The sequence below is a fragment of the Anarhichas minor genome, unplaced genomic scaffold, assembly GCF_050575085.1.
Source record: "Anarhichas minor isolate MPS153535 unplaced genomic scaffold, ASM5057508v1 ptg000026l, whole genome shotgun sequence".
In the NCBI taxonomy this organism is placed as follows: Eukaryota; Metazoa; Chordata; class Actinopteri; order Perciformes; family Anarhichadidae; genus Anarhichas; species Anarhichas minor.
The window spans coordinates 17,971,203-17,992,211 of record NW_027466472.1 but is presented as its reverse complement, the minus strand read 5'-3'; the positions used below and the strand labels follow the sequence as shown (position 1 = coordinate 17,992,211).

At 45.3% G+C, this 21,009-nt stretch overlaps 1 protein-coding gene across 1 annotated transcript in view; it reads right to left on the bottom strand.

Moving 5' to 3' along the window:
• Positions 1 to 16,724, bottom strand: part of nectin1b (nectin cell adhesion molecule 1b) — a 79,450-nt gene extending 62,726 nt beyond the window's left edge. The window contains exon 1 of the mRNA XM_076100016.1: positions 15,668 to 16,724. Within this exon, the coding sequence (XP_075956131.1) occupies positions 15,668 to 15,719 (52 nt within the window). The 5' untranslated portion in view covers positions 15,720 to 16,724. The remainder of the gene's footprint in view (positions 1 to 15,667) is intronic.
• Between the last annotated feature and the right edge of the window lie 4,285 nt (positions 16,725 to 21,009).

The following is a 21,009-nucleotide window of genomic DNA, read 5'->3' as shown; positions in this document are numbered from 1 at the left end:
CTCCGGGCGAAGCGTTAAGGACTATCTGACTGAATCTTTAACATGATGCCGCCCTGACAGATCAGGCCGCCGCGTGAGCATGTTGCTAAAAATACTTCCACACATGCATGCAGGCTCTGGGGGATCTGGTTAGCATAGTAGTAGTAACTCACCGCTGTGTGAGGCGACTTTGCATGACACAAGAAGCCCACGCACAACCCCATTGTAATGCATGAGTTGCGGTCACGCCGCCCAGAACTCATCCAGTCCGTCGGACATGTTCAATCCCCTCCGATACTTAAAACATATGATGGAAGGAGGAGGAGCGACTGGCTTTGTGGCGATAAATCACAGAGTAAGTATCTCCGCCGAAAGGTTACACGTTTCGAAATGGTTCCTTTTTTATTCATCTCGGTGGGATTTCTCCCCCGCTCAACCTTTGATTTATAGCACATCAACTGGCTCTGAAGTTCTGAAGCCTTGTTGATTCACACGAGGCCGACAGCCACCGACAGTCCCCTATAAATATTAATCATAAAACTAAGGTTCAAGTCACTCTGGTGAATAATCTGGAAGACATAGCCAGTCGAGAATATGAATCGACTTTGTTTAATTAATCCTCTGAATAAACTAGTGCAGGAAGTCTAGAAGACTTTAAAAGTTGTGTGAAAGTAGCTGCATCCCAATATGTACATTCATTCAGCGTGCAGCACTTCATTTCTAATCAAACCTTTGTTTAACCAGGGAAATCAGCTGAGAACTACATTTCACCTGCAATAACGTCCTGGCAATGTTGGGCGGGAGCACGTTTTTTTAGACTCCCGCAAAGGTTGAGAGATAATCGACAATTATGTGGATTCAAATAAACTTGCATTACCGGCGGAGCGGCAACGCCTGTAATCCTCTCGTTAATCATAAAGTCTCATCTCTCATCCACCGCATGAAAATCAGCACTGTCTGTCCACGTCGAGACGCGCTAAACAAATGAGTCTACACAAGCAGCACAAAGGGCTTATTCATTGCCTGGGAGAGCCTCCTACCCAGCCTTGAAATGCCTTTAATTCAAAAAGAAAAAAAATATATATAACAGTATTTAATGGTAGTTTTAATTGGTTCCCCTTTTAAATTTCTGCAGGCTTTTCAAAAAAAAGAAAAGAAAAAGGGAGATTTGTTAGATGGGAACAATGTTCAAGGTGTGTGGGAAGGCAAACCTCAAAAGGCACACAGATAAGCCTTTCATTCCTGGCTTTTGTTTATCTCACAGGGCATTTTAAAAAGGATATCATTCATTATTCAGAATAAAGACTCTTAGCTGTGCTTAGTTTTGAAGAAGCTCTTTGTGGAAAATGTTAAATAAACCAGACCTTTGCTCCAGCGATTACCTTTTTCAAATGCCTGACTGCCATTCCCAAACTCAATAGAGAGATCCTCCACTATAGGCCTTTTCAATAGAGCGCAAAACCTGCTAATCCGCCCATCATTTCTCCATTTTCTTACCACCAGCCTTCAGTCATCTAACAGCCCATTTTCCTTCCAACACATTACCAGCACGGCCATCTTCACAGCCAGCTGCACTTAACCAGTTCCTCATGCTGCGATTATTTTTGATGGTGTGATCGAAGATTGTGCTGCAGGTTCTTTTTTTCCTGAAACATATCAAGACGTTTTTTTTTTTTGTGTGTATCCTATGGAGGAGTGACAGCCGGTCGCAAGTCAAAAGGCCAACGTTTCGTTGATGTGCGGTTGATGCGCTGCGGAGGAATTATGAAAATGACAGCTTCCGTGGAGGGAAACGCTACCGCTGCAAACCATGAGGATGCTTAGACTGGTGCAAATACTGCTGATTTTACGAGGTGTTCAGTATTTCTTTGTGCTTCCAAATCAATGCCATAAACAACTAGAGGGACTCGTAAGTCTGCGATCCATCCAATTATTTGACACACTTTTAAAGGAAGTGTAACTTGGGGAACGGCCTGATTTTTCACACTGCATATATCGTCATCATTCATAAGTGAGAGGAAACACAAACAGATGTACCAGGATGTGTGTGTGTGTGTTTGGGTTTTCTGGGTACAAACAAGCAGGGTGAGTCAATTATCCTGTACAATCAAATAAAGCACACCGAGTGTGCCTGAGCAAGCAGCAATGTCTTAATCTAAGTGGTGAGATGTATTCTCAGATGACACAGAGTTTCTGCCTGATGGATTCTCCAAGGCCGACGCGTGAAAAGCAGTTGTGGATGTCAAGATTCCCCTGACACTCATTCGCCGATGATCAATTTCCCATCCTCCATCCTCTGGCCTGCCCTCACACATCCGCATCAATCCAACACAAGTAAATACAGTGAGTGGCTTAATGCATTTTCCCTCTCCGGGGATTCTGCAGACCAAAAATGGCATCGGGTGGGTAAATAAATAAATATCCGGCTGAGTGGTGGAGTGGATTTTGAATAGCAGGCAACCTTTCTTCCCCCTGCCGTCCATAAAAAAAAAAAAGGGGGAATACAGTTCTTTTTAGTACAAGCTTCGGAGCAGAAAGAGCCATGGACACGGTTCCAGAGGAGACTCCTGAGTTGGATGATACTAAAAGCAGCAATAAAAGCTCAGTTCAAATAAGGAGAGAGGAGGCAGGTGGCCCTTGTTAGGCGAATCAAAAAGGCACCGCTGCGTCGTCAGCATGTGCACTTGAGGAGGGCTAATTAGGGGCCTCCTTCAGTGTGGCCTCCATTCAAACTGCAATCAGGAGTTTGGCACAACAAGGACTATGAAAATCACTCCGGCTAACTAGGTCCATCCACACAGTGACATAATCCTTTGGAAAGGCAGTTTATTTCCCATCACTGCACCAGTTCATGTCAAGCTATAAATGTGTCGCCCCTTCGGCAATGGCCGGACGGACGAGCAGAAACAACATTCGACACTGCGAGACTGGCTGGGTGAAACTTCACTTGGTCACTCTTTCGTGGCACAACATCACACGATTTGATTAATCTCTCCGAAGCACATAATCTAGGGTGCTGCCCACACAGAGCATGGCGGTTCTCACCGCCGACTCTGCACAGCATCAGCAGTTGGATGAGCTGCGATAGGACAAAGGGGCCAAGGTAGTGAATGCAACATACCCTGCGCTCCGACGTCTTGACCTTGGCCAGAGAGCAGGCTGATTGAAGGCCTCTCTATCGTTTCCCACCACTGACGCATGGGGCCCACGGTCCAATTACAGGCACTGGGTACATTGTCTTGTTAACTTGAGCACTTCGACTGTACATTCGCAGCAGATTGCTGGGGTTGAAATTGACAGAGCTACCCTTTTCCGCTGTCACAGCCTCCTGTGTTACTCCATCGCTGACAGGTGATGGAGGAGCAAAATAAGCTGTCTGAGGCGTCCAATGCAGATGGTGACGACATCAAAGTCTGCAGATTCTGACATGCCCTGTCGCAGGTCTGACTTATTGTTAAGCACTCTGGTAGAAACATGGAGGAGGCGTACACCTGCCTCCATAGTTAAGTCTGTCTGCCATAACATTCTGACTACAGGTCAGACATATGCCTACCAAAGCTATGGTATCCTACAGGAACAGCATTCCTGGAGCCCATGGGTGGCCAAACTACGGCCCGCGGGCCACGGTGATTTTTCAAAGAAATGAATTTGTATTTGGTTTTGAGCATATTTCTCAGAAATTGCACCGAGTTCAAACTTCTTACTTATTCTTAGCAAACATTTACCTCAGTTGATTAGGCAAACATGGCGAAACCGAAAAGATGCGCGAATGCAGAAGATTCTTTTGTTTTTCTGTTTTGTTAAGACATAAAGTTATTATTATAATATAATTGCTTTTTTACTATAACTTTAAGAGTTATAAGAGTACAATGTTAGAAGACAATATACAACTACACATCAGCTCCACACTTTTTGGGTGTTTTTGGTGTAACTGACAAACAGAAAAGTTTGGTCTCCCCTTGCTGTAGACCAATGGTTGAAATAGTGCTGGAGCACTGTGTAAATTAATCCAAGTTGATCAGTGAAAATGAATAGACAATTTGGATAATTTAGCAATCATCAAGAAAAAATATCAAACGTTCTTTTTCCAGCTTCTCATCTCCCAAAATATCCTTCCATTTTATAGCTCATACAACATAAACACAATGTCTTATGATAAAGATAGGGAAAACACATTTTAGTTCCAGCACTAGCGTAAAATAAGCCGAGATTTCTTAACTAAATGATATTAAACGGTTTTGCATCAGTTTAACAGAATCCGGTGGCTTAGCTCTGAACTTGAAAGTGGAAATGGCTGCAGACAAGACAGCAGCTGCATTTGATCCCAACTCCGCCAGATTACTAATGAGGTATTGACCTATAAATGGCACTTCAGAAATGACAGCTACCAATATTGACCTTTAAAACAGGAGTAAATACAAAGAGTGTCTCCCAAAGCACAGCGTCGAGTCAGAGGTCAATACCGAGACTCCATTAGAACCATTTACGTAAAAACACATTCTCCTGGAACAAAATGCCACATTTAGCTTTTTTGGGTAAATGATCCTGTGGAAGCGGTATGGAATATCTGAACAGGGCGGGCTCGATGCGAGTACAGCCGACAGTCTGAGGAGTCAAGGGGCGACCTAGCCGTGCAGACTGCAGGACCGAAATACTCCTGGGTGTTAATTGGAAACACAGTGCAACTGCTTCCTCGCTGAGGCGTGTCATTGGAAAGGAAATAAGCACGAGCTGTGAAATACACAAAGACGCTCGTGAGGTTAGAGGAGCACAGCTCAATGTAATCGGAGCAGGCAGATGAGAACGACGCTAAATACACATCTGACCGAGGCGACACGGAGATCTTAACACAGACAAATAGCCCAATACCCTCCTCACAGCAAAAGTGAACATCTGTAATTCTCTTTTTTCCCCCCTGTGGAGTTATAATAACTACAACTGTATGTAAACAAAAGTTCCACGTGACATTCTAACTTGCTATTGGTGAAAGATCAAATCCATGTAATTCTAAATGTTATTATTTTCATGTTCTGGGCTGAACTGAGGGATTAACATGTGCTGTGCCCCTAACCTCTCAGGCCCCATTGAATCCATTGAATCATACACCCTGAAAAGCTGATTTTGTCATTAGACATGAGAGGCCCTGTCTGCATCTGCTTCAGATGTATCATACAGGTGTGCTGTTGCAGCTTCGGCATCTCATAACACAGTTCTGGTGCCCCTGCGAGTGTCCAACACCCTACCCCCAGTCCCTGACCTCTATTTCCCTGTTGGTCAGTCCGCAGCAAATCCGAAAAGCCTCCCAGCATCTCCATGGCGACGGGCCTCATTCGAGCAGATGGCCTCAGTGTGCCGCGCGGCAATTAAAGAGGGAGCGCCGAGCGGGGGAAAGGAAAGTGGGTCAGGATCAGGAGGGGGGTGGGGGTGGGGGCAGCAGGGCCTGGCAACGTGAAGCTGCCTCTGCCTCGGGCCGGCGCACGTATGCACGTATGCACGTATGCACGTATGCGTTAAGAGCCCACCGCGACCACGCGCATGCGCCCGTTTGCTCACGCCTCGGTGAACTCCTTCCCGGGTCTTTCCAGGATAAACAGACACCCGCCCCGCGCCGGACATGACGCGTCAGCACTGCGAGCTCGACAAGAGGGGTGTTAGGGCGACGTGGGGCCGGAACGTTGAGAAGTCAGGGAAAAACTTCCACCATAACTCCATGGAGCAAATCCCACAACCAAATCAATAGGATTAACCTTTTAAATATCATACAACAACATACAGAATCAGCCCCCCCCCCCCCCCCCTGTTATTTTGATTACTTCCGCTGGAGCGCCACCCACTCCCGGCAGGAATTGCTTCTTCTTCTTCTTCTTCTTCTTCTTCTTCTTCTTCTTTTTTCAGCTTCACCAAAATTTCCCAAACAGCAAGGATGAAACACTCGATGCAGAGCAAATCCAATCAGTTTCATCCCCCAAACTGCTTCCATTGCACATTGAGCAGTCTATTGAAACATGGGGCGCCAATTTAATCTCGACTTGAACCCACTTGTTTCGAAAGATCTGATTGAGCTTCTGAATCGCTCATTACTCAAATGAAGAGAGGCTTTAATTAAGCTAATTCAGAGGACAATCATGATCTTGAGCACATTAGAGCTTTTAATTTAATTGACTGTTTTATGTGTCATAACAATTGTATAATTATGCAACAGGCAACGCGTTTGTTTGAAGATAGCTTTAATGGAGAATATGTTGGTTGCTGTTGGTGTGTGCGTGTGTGTGCGTGGGGGGGGGTCGTCTGGAATAAAGGCTTAATGAACTGGAAAAAAATTTAATTAACTTGGCTAAAAGAACTTTAGCCAAGAACACTATTTCAAGGCAAACTAAAATCACTCTTGGAACGTAGCGTCATTCAGCAACACCATGACCCTCTGCAAACTCCCATCCCCCGCAGGCTCTACATGTAAATCTCCATTCCCCCTCTTTCTCTTTACATCTAGGCTGTTATTTTCCCTTGTAAATTCTCTTCCACGACTCAGCGAATGAAAGAAGGAAGGTACGATTCTTAAACCCGCTCTGCAGTACATTATGAACCGTGGCGCCCGGAGACGTACGGATCTGCTGGCCAGAAGAATGGAGGTATTTTAAGGGATTTGCTGCCGTATAAAAAGGCCTATATCAAGTTTGTCATTCCAACATTTGTCTTCATTTCCATAATGACGGTACACAGTACCGGGGAACAATTGCAACCCCTCCGTATCCACATAACTGATCGCGATTGTCGCACACTTCGTGAACTGACCATAAGGCTGAAGCGCGAGACGAAATTCAACATCAATAAAGGTAGGGAACTGCACTGTTCAGTCTCGCTCTATTGGGCTATGAGCTACGTGGGCGCAAGTTCAGTGAGTGGGAGTTCTTGTGGCCACTTACATCTGCATAACTTATCATCATGTAAATGTTGTAGCTCATATGTTTGACACGTGGGTGGCAGAAGAAGGGGGGGGGGGGGGGGACTCTTGACCCCACCAGCCTTCTGTTTCTCTGGCCTGAGGTGACATTTGGCATCTCCATGGCTCGACAAACAATTGCTGTGAACTACAAAATGGCCCCGCGTGATTCCTTTGCTGGTATCAAAGCCCTCTCCAGATTCCTGACTGGTTAATTCCACTTGCGAAAACCCGCAGCCAAGCAAGACGTGCGCTGCCAGAGTGGAAGCTCCCATGTGGAAACCCCTGGCAAAGTTATTGAGCTGGAAGAGGCGAGAATAAGTGAGGAGGAGGAGGAGGAGGAGAGAGTTGGGTGGGTGGGGGAGGAACAGCAGGCATTTTATATGCAACCATTCTGCATGAGAAAGGACTACCTCCAGGGGAAACAGGAAAAAGTAACAGACAAAAAGTCAATGCCCTCTAGAAGTCAGGTCGAGGTCAAATATGACCTTGATCATTCTATGACCTTAAGCAAAGACTTTTTGTTTTCTAAACTTAAGCATAGCTCAACCCTACGTTGGTTACCATGGCATTCTCCGAACATAAACACTGGGCTTTAGTTGCCATGAGCTGCTACAACATCAACTGAAAGACATTATCATTCCCTGTGAACAAAGTTTCCCAGGAGGCATTACTTTTCTTTCCAAAAACTATAAATCGGGAAAATGCAAACCAGCTGCAAATGAATGGTGTCACCATATAATGTATGTTGGCAGACTATAAGAAACTGAAGTGCGATAAATTACAGCAATAAAGTTTTATGGGATTCATTTTTATTCATAGTTGACCCTCGTGTTTAGTAATTTAAGTTTATTGCGCATGAAAAATTCCTTTTACTGTTCAAGATCTACTATACTTGCTGTCATCATTCATAACTAAAGTGTATCATTCATACATATCTTTACTACAACTTCATCTAATTTGATGCCAAAATGCTTGCTTATGTCATTTGTTTATAAAAAAGCAACAAATGTCAGATGTTATACCATGAAAGAAACTCATCATATAATATTATTCTGCAACTTAAGGCATCTTCCTGTTTTTTGTTTTTACTGCATTTAGTTGAGTAAATACAGTTGAACACAGCACGGCCATACCCTACAGCTTTGTGTTATGCACACAAGTCATTAGTGAAAATAGTAGACTCGGAATAAAGAGATAAACACAACCCCTTTCCCTGCTCGGAGGTGGGACTAGTGGTTCCATTTGTCACTCACCCACCTCTTTGTTTTACACATATTTACATCAAGAAATCTACTGATTGCCACATATAATTAGCATGTTTAAATTGCCAGTTAAAAAAAACAAACAGGGCATACAGGAAGGAGGGCGGAACCCATTTGGCACACCTGACTTTCTGAAAACAATGTAACATTGAAGTCAAATTCAGCCAGGCTTGAAACTGGAGAATCAATAGCAGACTACATTAGTTGCTTTGGAATAGACCCTACTAGCAAAAATGGAAGGATCAATGCCAAACGGCAGGGCAGCCCATGGCTGTGTTTATCTCCATCTCTTTTTGCAAAGTTTGAACCAAACAAACGGGCAAAAAAGAAGAATTTCTACCACCCACGTATGGTTGACCCCAATCTCAGTTTGTGACGAGCACTGGGTGTCAGCTGTGGCCGAGGGTTGGGGCGCAGGAATAATAGCCAAAATACTCTCAGAAATGTTCACACAGAAGAAATTGAAATCCCTCTGAATCGGGCAATTATCTTCAGAGTCGATCACAGCAAGGAGAGGTGCAGACCAGAATGGAAGACGCGCACGGTTGAGAAATATGACGGGCACCGTGCTGACCCGTTATCAGTCATATTCTGCTCGTCTGTCTGCACAGGACGGGGTTACTAAGGAGCTTTGCACCAAGCTGCAGTACAGCTTAGCTCTATGTCAGGGAGAATAAATAAATCTGGCCCCCCCACCCCGCCTCACCCCCTACCTTATAACAACACCACCACCACCCCCCTCTTCACCCACACTCCCATTTACAACCACGCTGTTGCTTTGAAGCGCAGCCGGGTCCCGGCGAGATATCAGTGCGGAATATTAAATGAGCGAACACCATCACTCATTAAAAAGGGAAACATTTCATGAAAACAGACCCCCTTTTGTATCAAGTGCTAACCAAGTCGACTCTCTCAGCGAGCACCGTCCTCAAAGGCAGAGCGGGGAGACAGGAGAGAGAGGGAAAGGGGAGATGAGATAGGGGGCGGGGGGGGGGGGGTGAATGTAAAGTTCTGGCAGGAGATCAGCTCAGAGTCTTGTGTAACAATGGTGGAAATTCCGGTTCGACTTTGATTTCACACCTATCCGCGTCGAAAGATTGGTACCACCGCTAAATTTCAGAAACGCCCGATATTTTCATTCGAATGTGCTCTGGAAGCTGATACTGCGCTCCGGCTTCAGCCCCGGAGGGTATTTAGCAGTGGATGCCATGTGCAGTGGGTGAGCTGGGAGGCTTGTAATGGGATTGACAGATGTGGTTCTTGAAGGCAACGCCGGATGTTTTCAGTCAGATGTTGGAGGGCAGTTTGTGGAGATATTCAATGTCTCATAAGTTGAACTTTTTTGAGGTCACACATTCAGAAAACTGTTGGTGTTTTTCGCAGGATGGAAAAGCCACTTTATTCAGCAGCCGGGTGTCAAAAGCACGAGAGAGCTCCGATGAAACCAGTAGGAAACAGCTCTCTCCAATGCTTAGGGCGAGAGGGAAGACCCTCTGGGGGATATTATCGACTTTGAAAAATGTGCTATACTTAATAAATATCTCATCTTAACAGCCGGATGATAAAATAGTGGCAAAGACCAACATCAGATCGACATTGTTGTCAGGGAGATTGAATATTTAATTGAAAGCCTTTATTGGCCCAGCACTTGAGTCTGCTGATGTATCGGTCCGACCCGGGACGGTAAAGAGCCATGCTCTTGTCAGCAGACCGCAAAGTCAGCACAAAATTCAACAGCAGAGTCGAACAGCAGAAAACATGGCAACAACAACCGGTCCATCAAGCTTTTTTTTTTTTTTTTCAAACTAGTTCACAAAGTAGAGCCGGGATGCGAAAAGCAGAAGTTTGGACCGAGACGAGCACGCAGCCAGTTTAACACAACCTCAAACGTTAATCGAGCCAATCAGGTGACAGAAAACACTACATCATGGTTTTTCAGGCCAACATCCGGCTACAGACTGGTTATCAGGATCCTTTGCTCCTTAATGGAGACCCATCAGCCCAGCTGCCTGTTGTAAATTGACTTGTTCAGGCGGTGGGGGCGGGAGCTGCACCGATCAGACCTGCTTTATTTTAAAGATGTGCAGCCGAATACCCGGAATTATCCACTCCCTCAATCCCAGATCAGCCTGTGACTAAACGGCCCAGTCGTAAACCCGGACACAAAGCATGGTATTCCCATAAGACTTCTTGTTTTTAAACTATTGAAGCAGAAAATACATTACGACTGCATAAAAAAAATAAAAAATGAACTGATGCATTAAACAGCGGGGTTCCCTTCGCACAGCAGCTCGGAAAAGAAAACATAAATGCAGTTCCTGTAAAGAAATAAATATGATTGGCCTCTCACTGAAATGACTAATTACAGGTGGTAACTATAGTAAGTGAGCTCTGAATGGAGACATAGTGCAAAGAAACTCAACAAGCTTATTGGCAAGCCGAGGCGCAGTCACAGAAAAAAAACAGAGCAGATTGTGAGAATCCCTCCAACATGTGAGATTATTTACTTTTTTCTTCGGAGGAGATTTACATCGACTCAGGGAAACCATAATAAGCCTGTCCTCAGATGCTGGAAACACACATCTGACAAACTGCGAGGAAAATGTGGTACAAGAGTAGTCAGTCAATGGCATTCTCATTCTCAAGAGCAGAGCGGGGAATTTAACCATTTAATCCCTCGACAAGGATCGGCTGAATAGAAAGAAAACGGCCTCGACAGATTAATGCCAAATCAGGAAAAACTCAGGGCGAGATTTGATCCCCTTTATTGATTCCTGTCTTCGATGCGTTGCTGATGCTGCGATTTGAGTTGAAACAGAGACACATATCAAGGATTTAAAGCAGAGAATTGCAGCTGCGGCTTCCTGATAAACGTGTTTTCCATCCTGATCCAACATGGTTGACTATCTAGTGTGAAGAAAGCAAATGGAGCAGGGGGAGGACACCCAGCCGACACTAAACACCACAAAATAACAACCACAAGGAAACACGGGACATGATGCCGAACTGCGTGTTCTGACAGAACAAGCTGTCTGGTAACATTAGACAGCCAGTGTCTGGGACAAACAATACTTGTGATATTTGACTATTCTTCCGTATGCCCTAAAACAGCTTCACTCAGCAATCCAAATAATTTCGCCATCACAGAGACGAGCGGTGAGGCCCTCCTCACTCGAGGCCTTGACGCATGCATTTACTCCTCGTCGTTACCTTAAATCCTGAACGTAAACTACAGCCTCCAAACAATGGAGGGGCGGACTCCGACATCTATTCAGTCTTTAATGCCATTTGTGCAGGCTCCTGCATGCGAAGAACACTCCTAACCTTTCCATTATTTAGGTTCAGTGCTTATCGTCATGTTTTATTAATCGAGTTTGTGAAATGCAGCCTTTCTGCGGAGACCACCGGGACTGGAAATGCGCATCGTGAGCTCACAAAGACAACGGAGAATGTGCTGTTGGTGTACAGAACAAAAACTCGAGCTAATTCAAACATTTTGCAGAAGAAAATAAATTGATGAAAGGCAACTCTATTTTCCAGAATCATAACAGACACAAGGAAAAAAAGGCTCTTCAGAGACATTTCACGCAGGGTTAGGAGAAGGATTTGCTAAAGAGCTGCACCACAATGAGCTAAAAGCTCAAAGAGATGAAGTTTGAGTGGCCCAAGTACCTCCATTAGTTTCTACGGCGAACAGGGAAGCTTAATCTCCTGTCAGCTCCCCTCAAGCTAGTCTCCCAGGACTCTGCGCTCTCTCTCCCTCTCCCATCCATCACCTCAGCAGGGACCAAAGGGAGACTCTCCAAAGGAACGGGGATCAGAGCAATTTGCATTCGCACTCAAACCATCAAGGCCCCAACAATCCCGTGGTGGCTCTCTCTCCGTTTCACGATATCGCAAACTGTCATCCGAAATGAAATGTAAAATGCCACAGCACAGCCGTTGCATCAGAAGAGAAAAAGTCAAAATGCTAATTGCAATGTTCCGGCGGGGTTCCTTCCGCGAGCCGTCTGAGGGAAACATTCCCCTTCCCCGTTTCGGTGCTCAACATTAAACGTCCATATCAACACTATTCATGAATATGCCTGCAATTGTCCTTGTGACCACCACCGACTGATCGATCAATCAATCCAGCTGAAGTACGCCACATTTCATACACACAAAAGGTGGACTTCGGTGTGCTTGAACTGAGTCTGAACAGTAAATACACGGTCCATTAGCACACGTGAATGGTTGTCACGAGTCAAAAAGCTTGTGCATAGAAATCAGGCGGCTAGCTGCGCAATTAACCCTGCAGAGTCAAACAACTAGGAGGGAACAACAGGAAACATCACGTGGTTCACATCTCTCAGAATCAAACTATGACAGTTAAAGGGGCTATAATAGTAGAGAAACTTCCTACCAAGTAGGGCCATGGCTTCGACTTTGCAAACATCGTGCAATTTAAAGTTATCTGCTGCGCTTTGAGAGCAAGATTAAGTGGCTAGATCTATCAAGAACTTTGTGTTCTTGTAAACAGTGAAATCATAAACACATTGGTGGTAATGATATGAATAGTGACGACAAAGCACGGTTAAAGAGACGGCGTCATGCACTGGTCAGTCCGCCCCGAATGGCGGAGGCGCCGGGAGCAGTTTTCCCAGGGAGTCCACCACTCCCTGGGAAAAATGGGAAGCAGCGAGGTCCAGGCGAGGGGTGGTGTAAATCTCACTGACGGAGCCGCGTGCCACCTTCACGCCAGGCCTTTCCTAACCGGCCCAGAGCCGGTTGTGGCGCACCGCCACGGAAGAAAATGCACCCGGCGAGGGCCAGTCAGCGGCCGGGCTACTGTAAAAGAAAGGGGTGCGTTCGATTTACAGCCTAACACAATATACAAAGAGCAACATCGCGAAACGGATTGGGGCACAATAATCGTTTCGATTATCTTGTTTTCATAATCGCAGGAAGCCAAAATCCTAATTAGGAATAAAATCGGATTAATCGCCCAGCCCTACTACCAAACATTCTGGAGGAAACATTCAATGAGTCGCATGGCATGACTGACAGAACTGAACAACAGGGGTCTCCAGCAGAAGGATCCAGCTGCCAAGTCATTACAAAGATTAGAATTCACAACTACACAATTTCCCTTCCTGAATAATAACACATTCAAAGTAGATGCTCGTCCACCATTCAGCCCTCATTTCCCAAATGTTTAATCCAACTAAGATGAGGAATTAGAGCTGGAAAATCTCTTTATCCCACCGCTGAGAGTGATATCTATATGGGCTCGTACAGCACCAGGACCAGGGGGACGGAGCCAAGCCATAAACAACCACCTGGTTGCTAACTCAGTTCACACTCAATTAAATATCAGACTGGAATACTGGAGAGACGGAGTGCTAATATAAGAAAGCAGGAGCAGAGCTGCTATTATTATTATTCACAGATCCATTATTCTCAATGTTCCTTTTATTTCATAATCTATTTGGCGAGCAGCTCGGAATATTTTCAGTTTATGAATTTGAATGATTTGTGCTTTCCACAAATGGTTATTACCGTGACAGGCACAAAATGGCCTTCCCCCGATGCATGACTGCAACAGGCTCTGCTGCTACTTGCATTTGTTAGGGCCATTCTGCCACTTGTTTGTGCTTCTGTAATGAGGGGAGAGTCTGGAACACGTTGTATATCAATTAAGCCATCAAAGACGGTGGGCATTTATGGTAACGCCCTTTAACCTCGGGGTGAAAGACCAGATCCTTGTTTTTGCATGTCAAAATAAATGGGTCCAAACAAACTGCTGTTTTTCCAAACGCTTCCCTGCATGTAGAGACCACGAACTGTGCCGTCACTTTGGTTTCAAATAAACTACAGCGATGAACAAAAGAAAGAAACAAGAGCAAAGTTATTCGCATGACGTCTAATTAGGCTTAGGGGGGAAAAACACCTCCCGCTTCTGCTCAAATAAGACGTTTTCCAGGAGGCTTTTTAAGTGCAATTTTTGAGACATGTTCCGCCCTCTTGATTGAACAGCTTCAAAAGCTTTTCCACCGAGAATCCCAAGGGAACCAGTTAATCCTGATCTTCTCCACAAGCAAAGGGATCATCTCAATGTAAATCAGACAGGGGCTTTTGATCAAAGTATTCAATCGGCCTCAAAACACGTGACGCCACAAGGAGCCTGGCCGCGAGCAAGGTCAACGTCTCGGTGCTTCTCGAGCTCGAAGGACGTGAAAAAAACAAAAAAACACCAGAGATTTTAGAAACATATCTGCCCTAGAAAATAATTTTCAGACCGGGAGAGTCTGTCGGAGAGAACGAGGATTCCATTGTCATTCAAAACATGATCTGACATTTCTTGCCCACACTTGACCCTCTTCCATTCCTTTCTTAAAATAGGGGAGCAAGACAGACTTTACTTGCCCAACACGTAAACAAACCAGCAAACTTTCAACTAAGCCTCAAACAAAACAACAGCCCCCCCACTGGGTAATGGATCACAAAGACACACACAAACACACAATCAGGCGTACACACACACACACACACACACATAACGTGACGTCTCATTGTTGCCATTGCTTTGTTCGCCAATTAAAAGGTTGTCAATACAACCTAAATAATGATGCTCCTTCCGATTAGAGCCAAACACTCGTATTAAGAGACTTAAATGTTTAAATAATTAGGCCCACTTGAGGAAGCTCAGGATGATCAATGTCAAATAATCCCTGCGTTTATCAAACCACCAGTGCTTCCCTCAACACATCATCCTCCGCCTCAAAACACACACACACACACACACACACACACACACACACACACACACAATCCCTCTGCTAAAATCTATAAAGTATTCAGGACAATTTATCAAAGTAGGACAGGAGATCGAGGACAAATGTCAACACATCCTGAATCACTCTTCCGGACTGAGTCACTCAGAAAATATCATTTCATGGCCAGTAAAATATGAGGGATTTGCACCTAATGGATCCTTGAGATTTTTTAAAATAATTTACAAGATTCAACTAACACACAGGAGATGCGGATTAGCAGGCCGCTGGTTTCAATTATCACCCAGGAGCACTTTACAATGAGACCCTGGGACAACTTCTGGCCTATACAGTTTTTTGCACACACCGCCATCTGCCTGCAGCGCGGGTAACTGCGCTATTTTGCAGCCAAATAAGTATTCCGCAGCCGCTTCGATGGGGATTTGATTTTAAGATTGAGAAGAAAGAAAAAAAAAAAACACTTTCCAGTTTTCTTTCACTCATTTGCACATCTTGCTGCAAAACAGAAACACACACAGAAACCGCGCCATCATATCGATCCACCCATGCATGCATCAACCAAGTGTGTGTCACTGCAAAACCCACCACGCCGCACAGCACGTACACACACGCGTGCGCTCACACACACACACACACACACACACATTATGGAGCAGGGAGGTGATGACAAAAGAAGGTGCGTCGTGTCTCAGATGAAGTCTGCGGCTTACCTTGGACGTGCAGCGCTACTAGGAGTATCCATATCCCCGCACACATCGCCATGGCGCCTCCTCAAACTATCCGGATCTCGTCTGATAACCTGAGAGTGGATGAACGGAGAGGAGGGGAGGGAGGGGGGCTCACTCGAGACGACAAAGACCGAGCATGCAACTTCTGCAAAATCCTACTTCGGAAATCCCGAGCTAGTCTTCCTCCCTCGCTGCGCAGTTTAGGAGACTTTCGCAAAACTAGAGGATCGGTGTTGCGCTGCTCCGTGCCAAAGCATCAATGTTTACGCCTGCGGCGATTCCTTTAGCTGGCGGAGAGTTTGCACGAAGTAGAAGCAGGGGTTTAAAAAAAAAAAAAAAAAGAAGAGATCCAAGCGGCTGTATATTTGCAGTTGTTCTTGTTAGGTATACAGCAGGCGAGGAGAGACAGAGAGTTGTGTTCGTATCAAAACAGCGCTTCTAGTTGAACCATCTAGCCGTTGTCGCTCCCTCCATCCACCGCAGCGGCTGCAGGACTCGCTCCCTCCTTTTCCAGCGTTGTGGATCAGAGGTAAAGTGGGCGGGAGGTCTTCGATCGATGCTGCGCTGGGGAAGTTTCCAACACTCGCAGAGTTCCTCCGGGAAGAAATGTCACCTTTTCGCAAAAAAATTGGACACAGCACCTACCAGATATAATCTGCTGGCACCGTCCCTGTTTTAGTTCCTTAAGTTCCCGATGCTCCCGGTCCGCAGCCCACGGCCAGCCGGAGAGATCAGCACACCAGGCCGGTGAAGTTGTTGTAACTCTGGAAATGGTGGGATGCGTAACCAACCCTTTCCTCCTTATTGTCTCTTTTTTGTGTGGATGAAATACAGTGTAGCGTTGTCCAGCTATGCGCACCGCCCCGCTGATCTGCCACTACAGTGTGCTGCTCGATACCGCTGACGCTTTGGGAGAGATCGGGATCGGGTGACGTTGTGCAAAAGGGAGGAGCCTGGATTGTCCTGCAAAAGGCAAATGCATTGCCTGGAAAACACACACACACACACTCTCACACACGCGCGCGCGCACACTCACAGCAGCCTGGTGGTGGCCACCTAGGAAGTGCAGCGACTCTCAAACTTTTTCCTGCGCGTTCAGGGTCTCTGACGTGACTCGTTTAGAGCAGAAGGTGATACAGTTGTGCGCAAAGCAATACATATATTATTTCATGAGGATAGAGAGAGATCCATCGAAGAGACATGGTGTGGATGTGGGAAGAGGACATTAATGCAGCGTGTGCAGTCATGCCGGAGTGAAATAATGCATTGTGAAATAGACTACCGCTGATGTGTTGAAATCCCACAGCCACCGAAACCTTTGAGACGGAAGGGGAATGAAACAAATGCAGAGCCCCCTCCCCCTCCTAACATGTGGAGGAGCTGCATTAACCACTTTGATTTGATATTCTACATGTTTCTTCAATTACATCCGCACCACCCATTTTCACCCAAATAGAAAATGAAATAAATCAAATTAAACAAGCATGAAATGGAACTATGATACATACATGTTGAGCACCACCGTTCAGGCAGAAAACCCATAATAAAACACATTTTTTTGGATTATTACAGCACTAAATGAGTTTAATAAGTGAGAAAGTGTCAACGACCCCTGCGGCACCCCAAAACCTCACGTGAACCACAAGTCTAACAAACATGTCAGGGCGGGGCCGTGAAAGCTGAAATATGACCCATGTGGTTTTATGGTGAGGTGACGTTTCGGCGATTAAAACTAGGGGAAGCAACACTGGATGATGATCTTAGATGGGAAACATTTTCCTTATATCTTTAATTATATATGTATGTGCATGGGAGGTGGTGGAACTGACAAACACTACCCCACAGTACCCCCAGCCCCCCTTTTCCTTCCTTCCCTCTTTCCTCCTCACCCCTGAGGCAGTCCATCCTGTGTCTCCAGAAGCGACCAAACAGGATCAGGTCTGTGAAGGTACGGCCTGTAAATGTACGGGAGGGTGAATGTGATAACACTTCCCTCTTGTGGACAGTATTCTTCTGATAATTGAAACAGACCAAGTCCATCATGCTTAATAACGCAGAGTCGATTGTGCATTTTGGGGTCTGCAGGCTCGCACGTGGTCAAAATCCGGTCCATGGTCACGATCCACTATCAGCGCCACAGAATGATCTGCTGAACAACAAGAGAAATTACCTGGCATGACAAAACAGCACTGGGACAATTGGGTATTATGGTCAGTGTCGCGTTTCGGGGTACGGAAACATAAATCATGCTGGATAAAGTGGAAAAAACGCATGCGTCACACAGTATCTTTTCTATGTGAAAGGCTGTGCAGTTAATCAACATGCCTACAATCCTGTTAAACGCAGTGAAAAACAGACTAGTGCGTCTGTACTGGGATCATACAGATAAACTCCGTAGGACTTGACATTTCATCTTGTGAAACACAAAGCCGCAAAGGGAATACAAAGCGGCTGCCACTTGAAATTCTGGATGCTTCCTCCAAAGTAGTGTTTTTAGAGAAATGGAATCATTTAAACTGAATGCATTGCAGCTGAAATGTATTACTGTCTATTGACAAGGGATACGTGGAAGGAGGAAATCCATGGGTATCACGCAATATTGCAGGGGAATTTCCAGGGTTGAATAGAGTATGAATTAACAATGTCAATTGTACACCACGCTGTACCATTCAGAAGATAATCACTTTACTTCATAAACCTTGAAATGTCAGTGCAGCAGCAGCAGCAGCAGCCTGGAGGTATATGCGATGGGTAGCAGGCTAAATAGATAAGATAGACAGGAGCAAGGGAACACAAAATCCTTTCCTTCAGCGCCGACTACCTTGAATGTGTCCTTGAGCAAGGCACTTTTACCGGTAGCTGCTCCAGGAGCTCACTGGTCAGCACTGGTTTCACACATCAAGAGAGTGAGTCGAAATCTTCCATGGTCGGCCAAACTTCCCGTGACGAATAATGGTGAAAAATACTCTGGGTTTGCCCCTTGCCTTGGTGCATTAACTCCGATGCCTCCTCCATTGATCGGTCGAGGTTATGATTGATTTACAGGCGAGCTGATGAAATCTGATTCACTCGTTCTGAACTACAGGTTTTGCCAAGAGCTCGGGGCTGGGTCTCTGCCAATGTGGAGATTTAGGGAACTGTTGCATGTGAAAAAGAGGCGATGGCTAAATTAAAGGGGGAGGCTCAAGAAAGGTAACAGATGAAGGGTTTTTGGATTAATACATCAATGTCAAATAAACGGTGATGATGCTTCTCACTGCAGGGGGAATTGACGATTGAGTATTTTGCTGATGACAGTATTATTTAAAGCTACTACGAGGAACTTTCTTTTTGTGATGATTTTAGCGGTCTCTGTGGACAATAGCGCTCGTGTCTCCAAGCACCAGCATCCCTTTAGAGAACCTCTAATTTTACTGCAGCAGGGTCTGACAGTCCGCCCCGCGCAGTCCTGGTTCTGGTTCCCCCGTGCCTCCCTTCCCTCCGGCGGGCCCAGCAATACGGCCTCGGCCTCCAACAGCGTGATGTCGGTGTTGGCTCCCAGCGGGGGACCAGCCGAGCAGTGAGGCAAAGCTCTGCTCCATGCCGGAGGAGGAGACGCTGCTGCACGGCACAGAGCTCCCCACCTTTTGCGGGTGCTCCGGAGGCGCTGGAATCTGAGCTGAAGGAGTTTATTTTGAACATGTGTGCCATAAACCATTTTGTCTGATATCACAGGGATGACGGACATTGCGAATAGCCATATAGAAATAGCCAATATCCTCGTTGAGGTCTCGTTTGCTAATTTAGGTCAAATAGAGGCGTCAGTATTACATTGAGACTGTTTCAAAACTAGTTAAAAGTTCCTCACAGTAACTTAAGAAATGTAGACGTATTCAAACGTCACTTGAATTTGAGGTTCCACAACAAATACAGTCGTAGCCTACATGTTGTAGACTTCCAACATTGTATTACCTGTGAAAATTATCACATTTATCATGTGATATATCATTATATTTATCATTTGATCAGATTTGGGAACTTTGTAATCTTATTTAATAATTGTTGATTTCTTATTATTTAAAAAAATGACCTCAAAGCTGATTTACGGCTTCCTGTTCACCACGTAGGGGAAACATTGATACCTAATTCGTTCCAACCCCATGAAACTCAAATGGCACATTTTCTAAAGAAAAGCCATGAAATACAGCCCAATGGAATTGTGCGATGTCATATATCAACAACTGTGACATCAGGTATGAGTTTAAATCTGCTTCAGTCCCACATTGTGTCATCACCTCTGTCAGCGATGCAAACACTGATTCATAAAACACGGCGTGTCGCATTGGTGACCTGAAGTAAGCTGTCACAAACTTGCAATTGTGAGCTCGAAAGTGATGGCAGAAGTTTGGCACGGTGCTGATGTGCGAGACACAATCCAGGTTTTTTCGCTGTCCAGAATGGCATGAAATCTGCATTGGGCCCAACCCAAGTCTGCCTCCCTGGAGAGCAGACAACACTTTTGATCCAAAAGCCCTCGCCTGAAAAAACATGTGCTAGAGAAAACCCATGTGCTGTGTGTTCTGAACAAAGACAGATCTGCAATGTAAAATTTGATCTCTCACATTCTTACATTACATCTTGTGTGTTACCAAACCTCGTAATATAAACATCTGGAAACAACAAACACTGCTGTTAAGTGATTCGCCTCAGCATTTAATACATAATTGTTTCACCTCAGACTTCGATCCTGTGGAAGCAAAAACTTGAATTACCGAGTGATTATTTTAGCCGTCGATGAACAGGAACGCAGATAATTACAGGTAATTTGTAGACATAATTTCTGCAGGACTACGATGGGCACACCATAAAGATCTTTGGTGACACGTTCACGTTCCCCAAAAACACACAAACGCAGCGTCGAAGAGGAAAAAAAAGCCCCGTTTGATGCAGCTAATCTCCATCAGAGCGAACCAGGCAGGCCTTATCAACCTTTTACAGTGTTTCTATTGATAGAGGGACAGAAATTGTCTCTCCGGCATTAGCAGCATGTGCTCCAAGAAATCACTGGAAGAAGAAAAGAGGAAGTCGCAGAGAGTTTAATTCTCCCAGTAGGTTCTGAGAAAAGCCGAGAGAAGAGGGAAAACAGGTCACCCGAACTCCTCTCACCTCTGGTGCCTCGGTGTCGGACAAATTGAAGGGAAAATACCTCAGTGGCCAAACATGAATTGTTTATGAGGTTTCTCATAGTGGACAACGATGTGGTACTCTAGCATTTGACACCTGAAATTCAGTGGGACACATATGCAAATGGTAAGATCTGGAAATGTACAATATGTTATATGTGT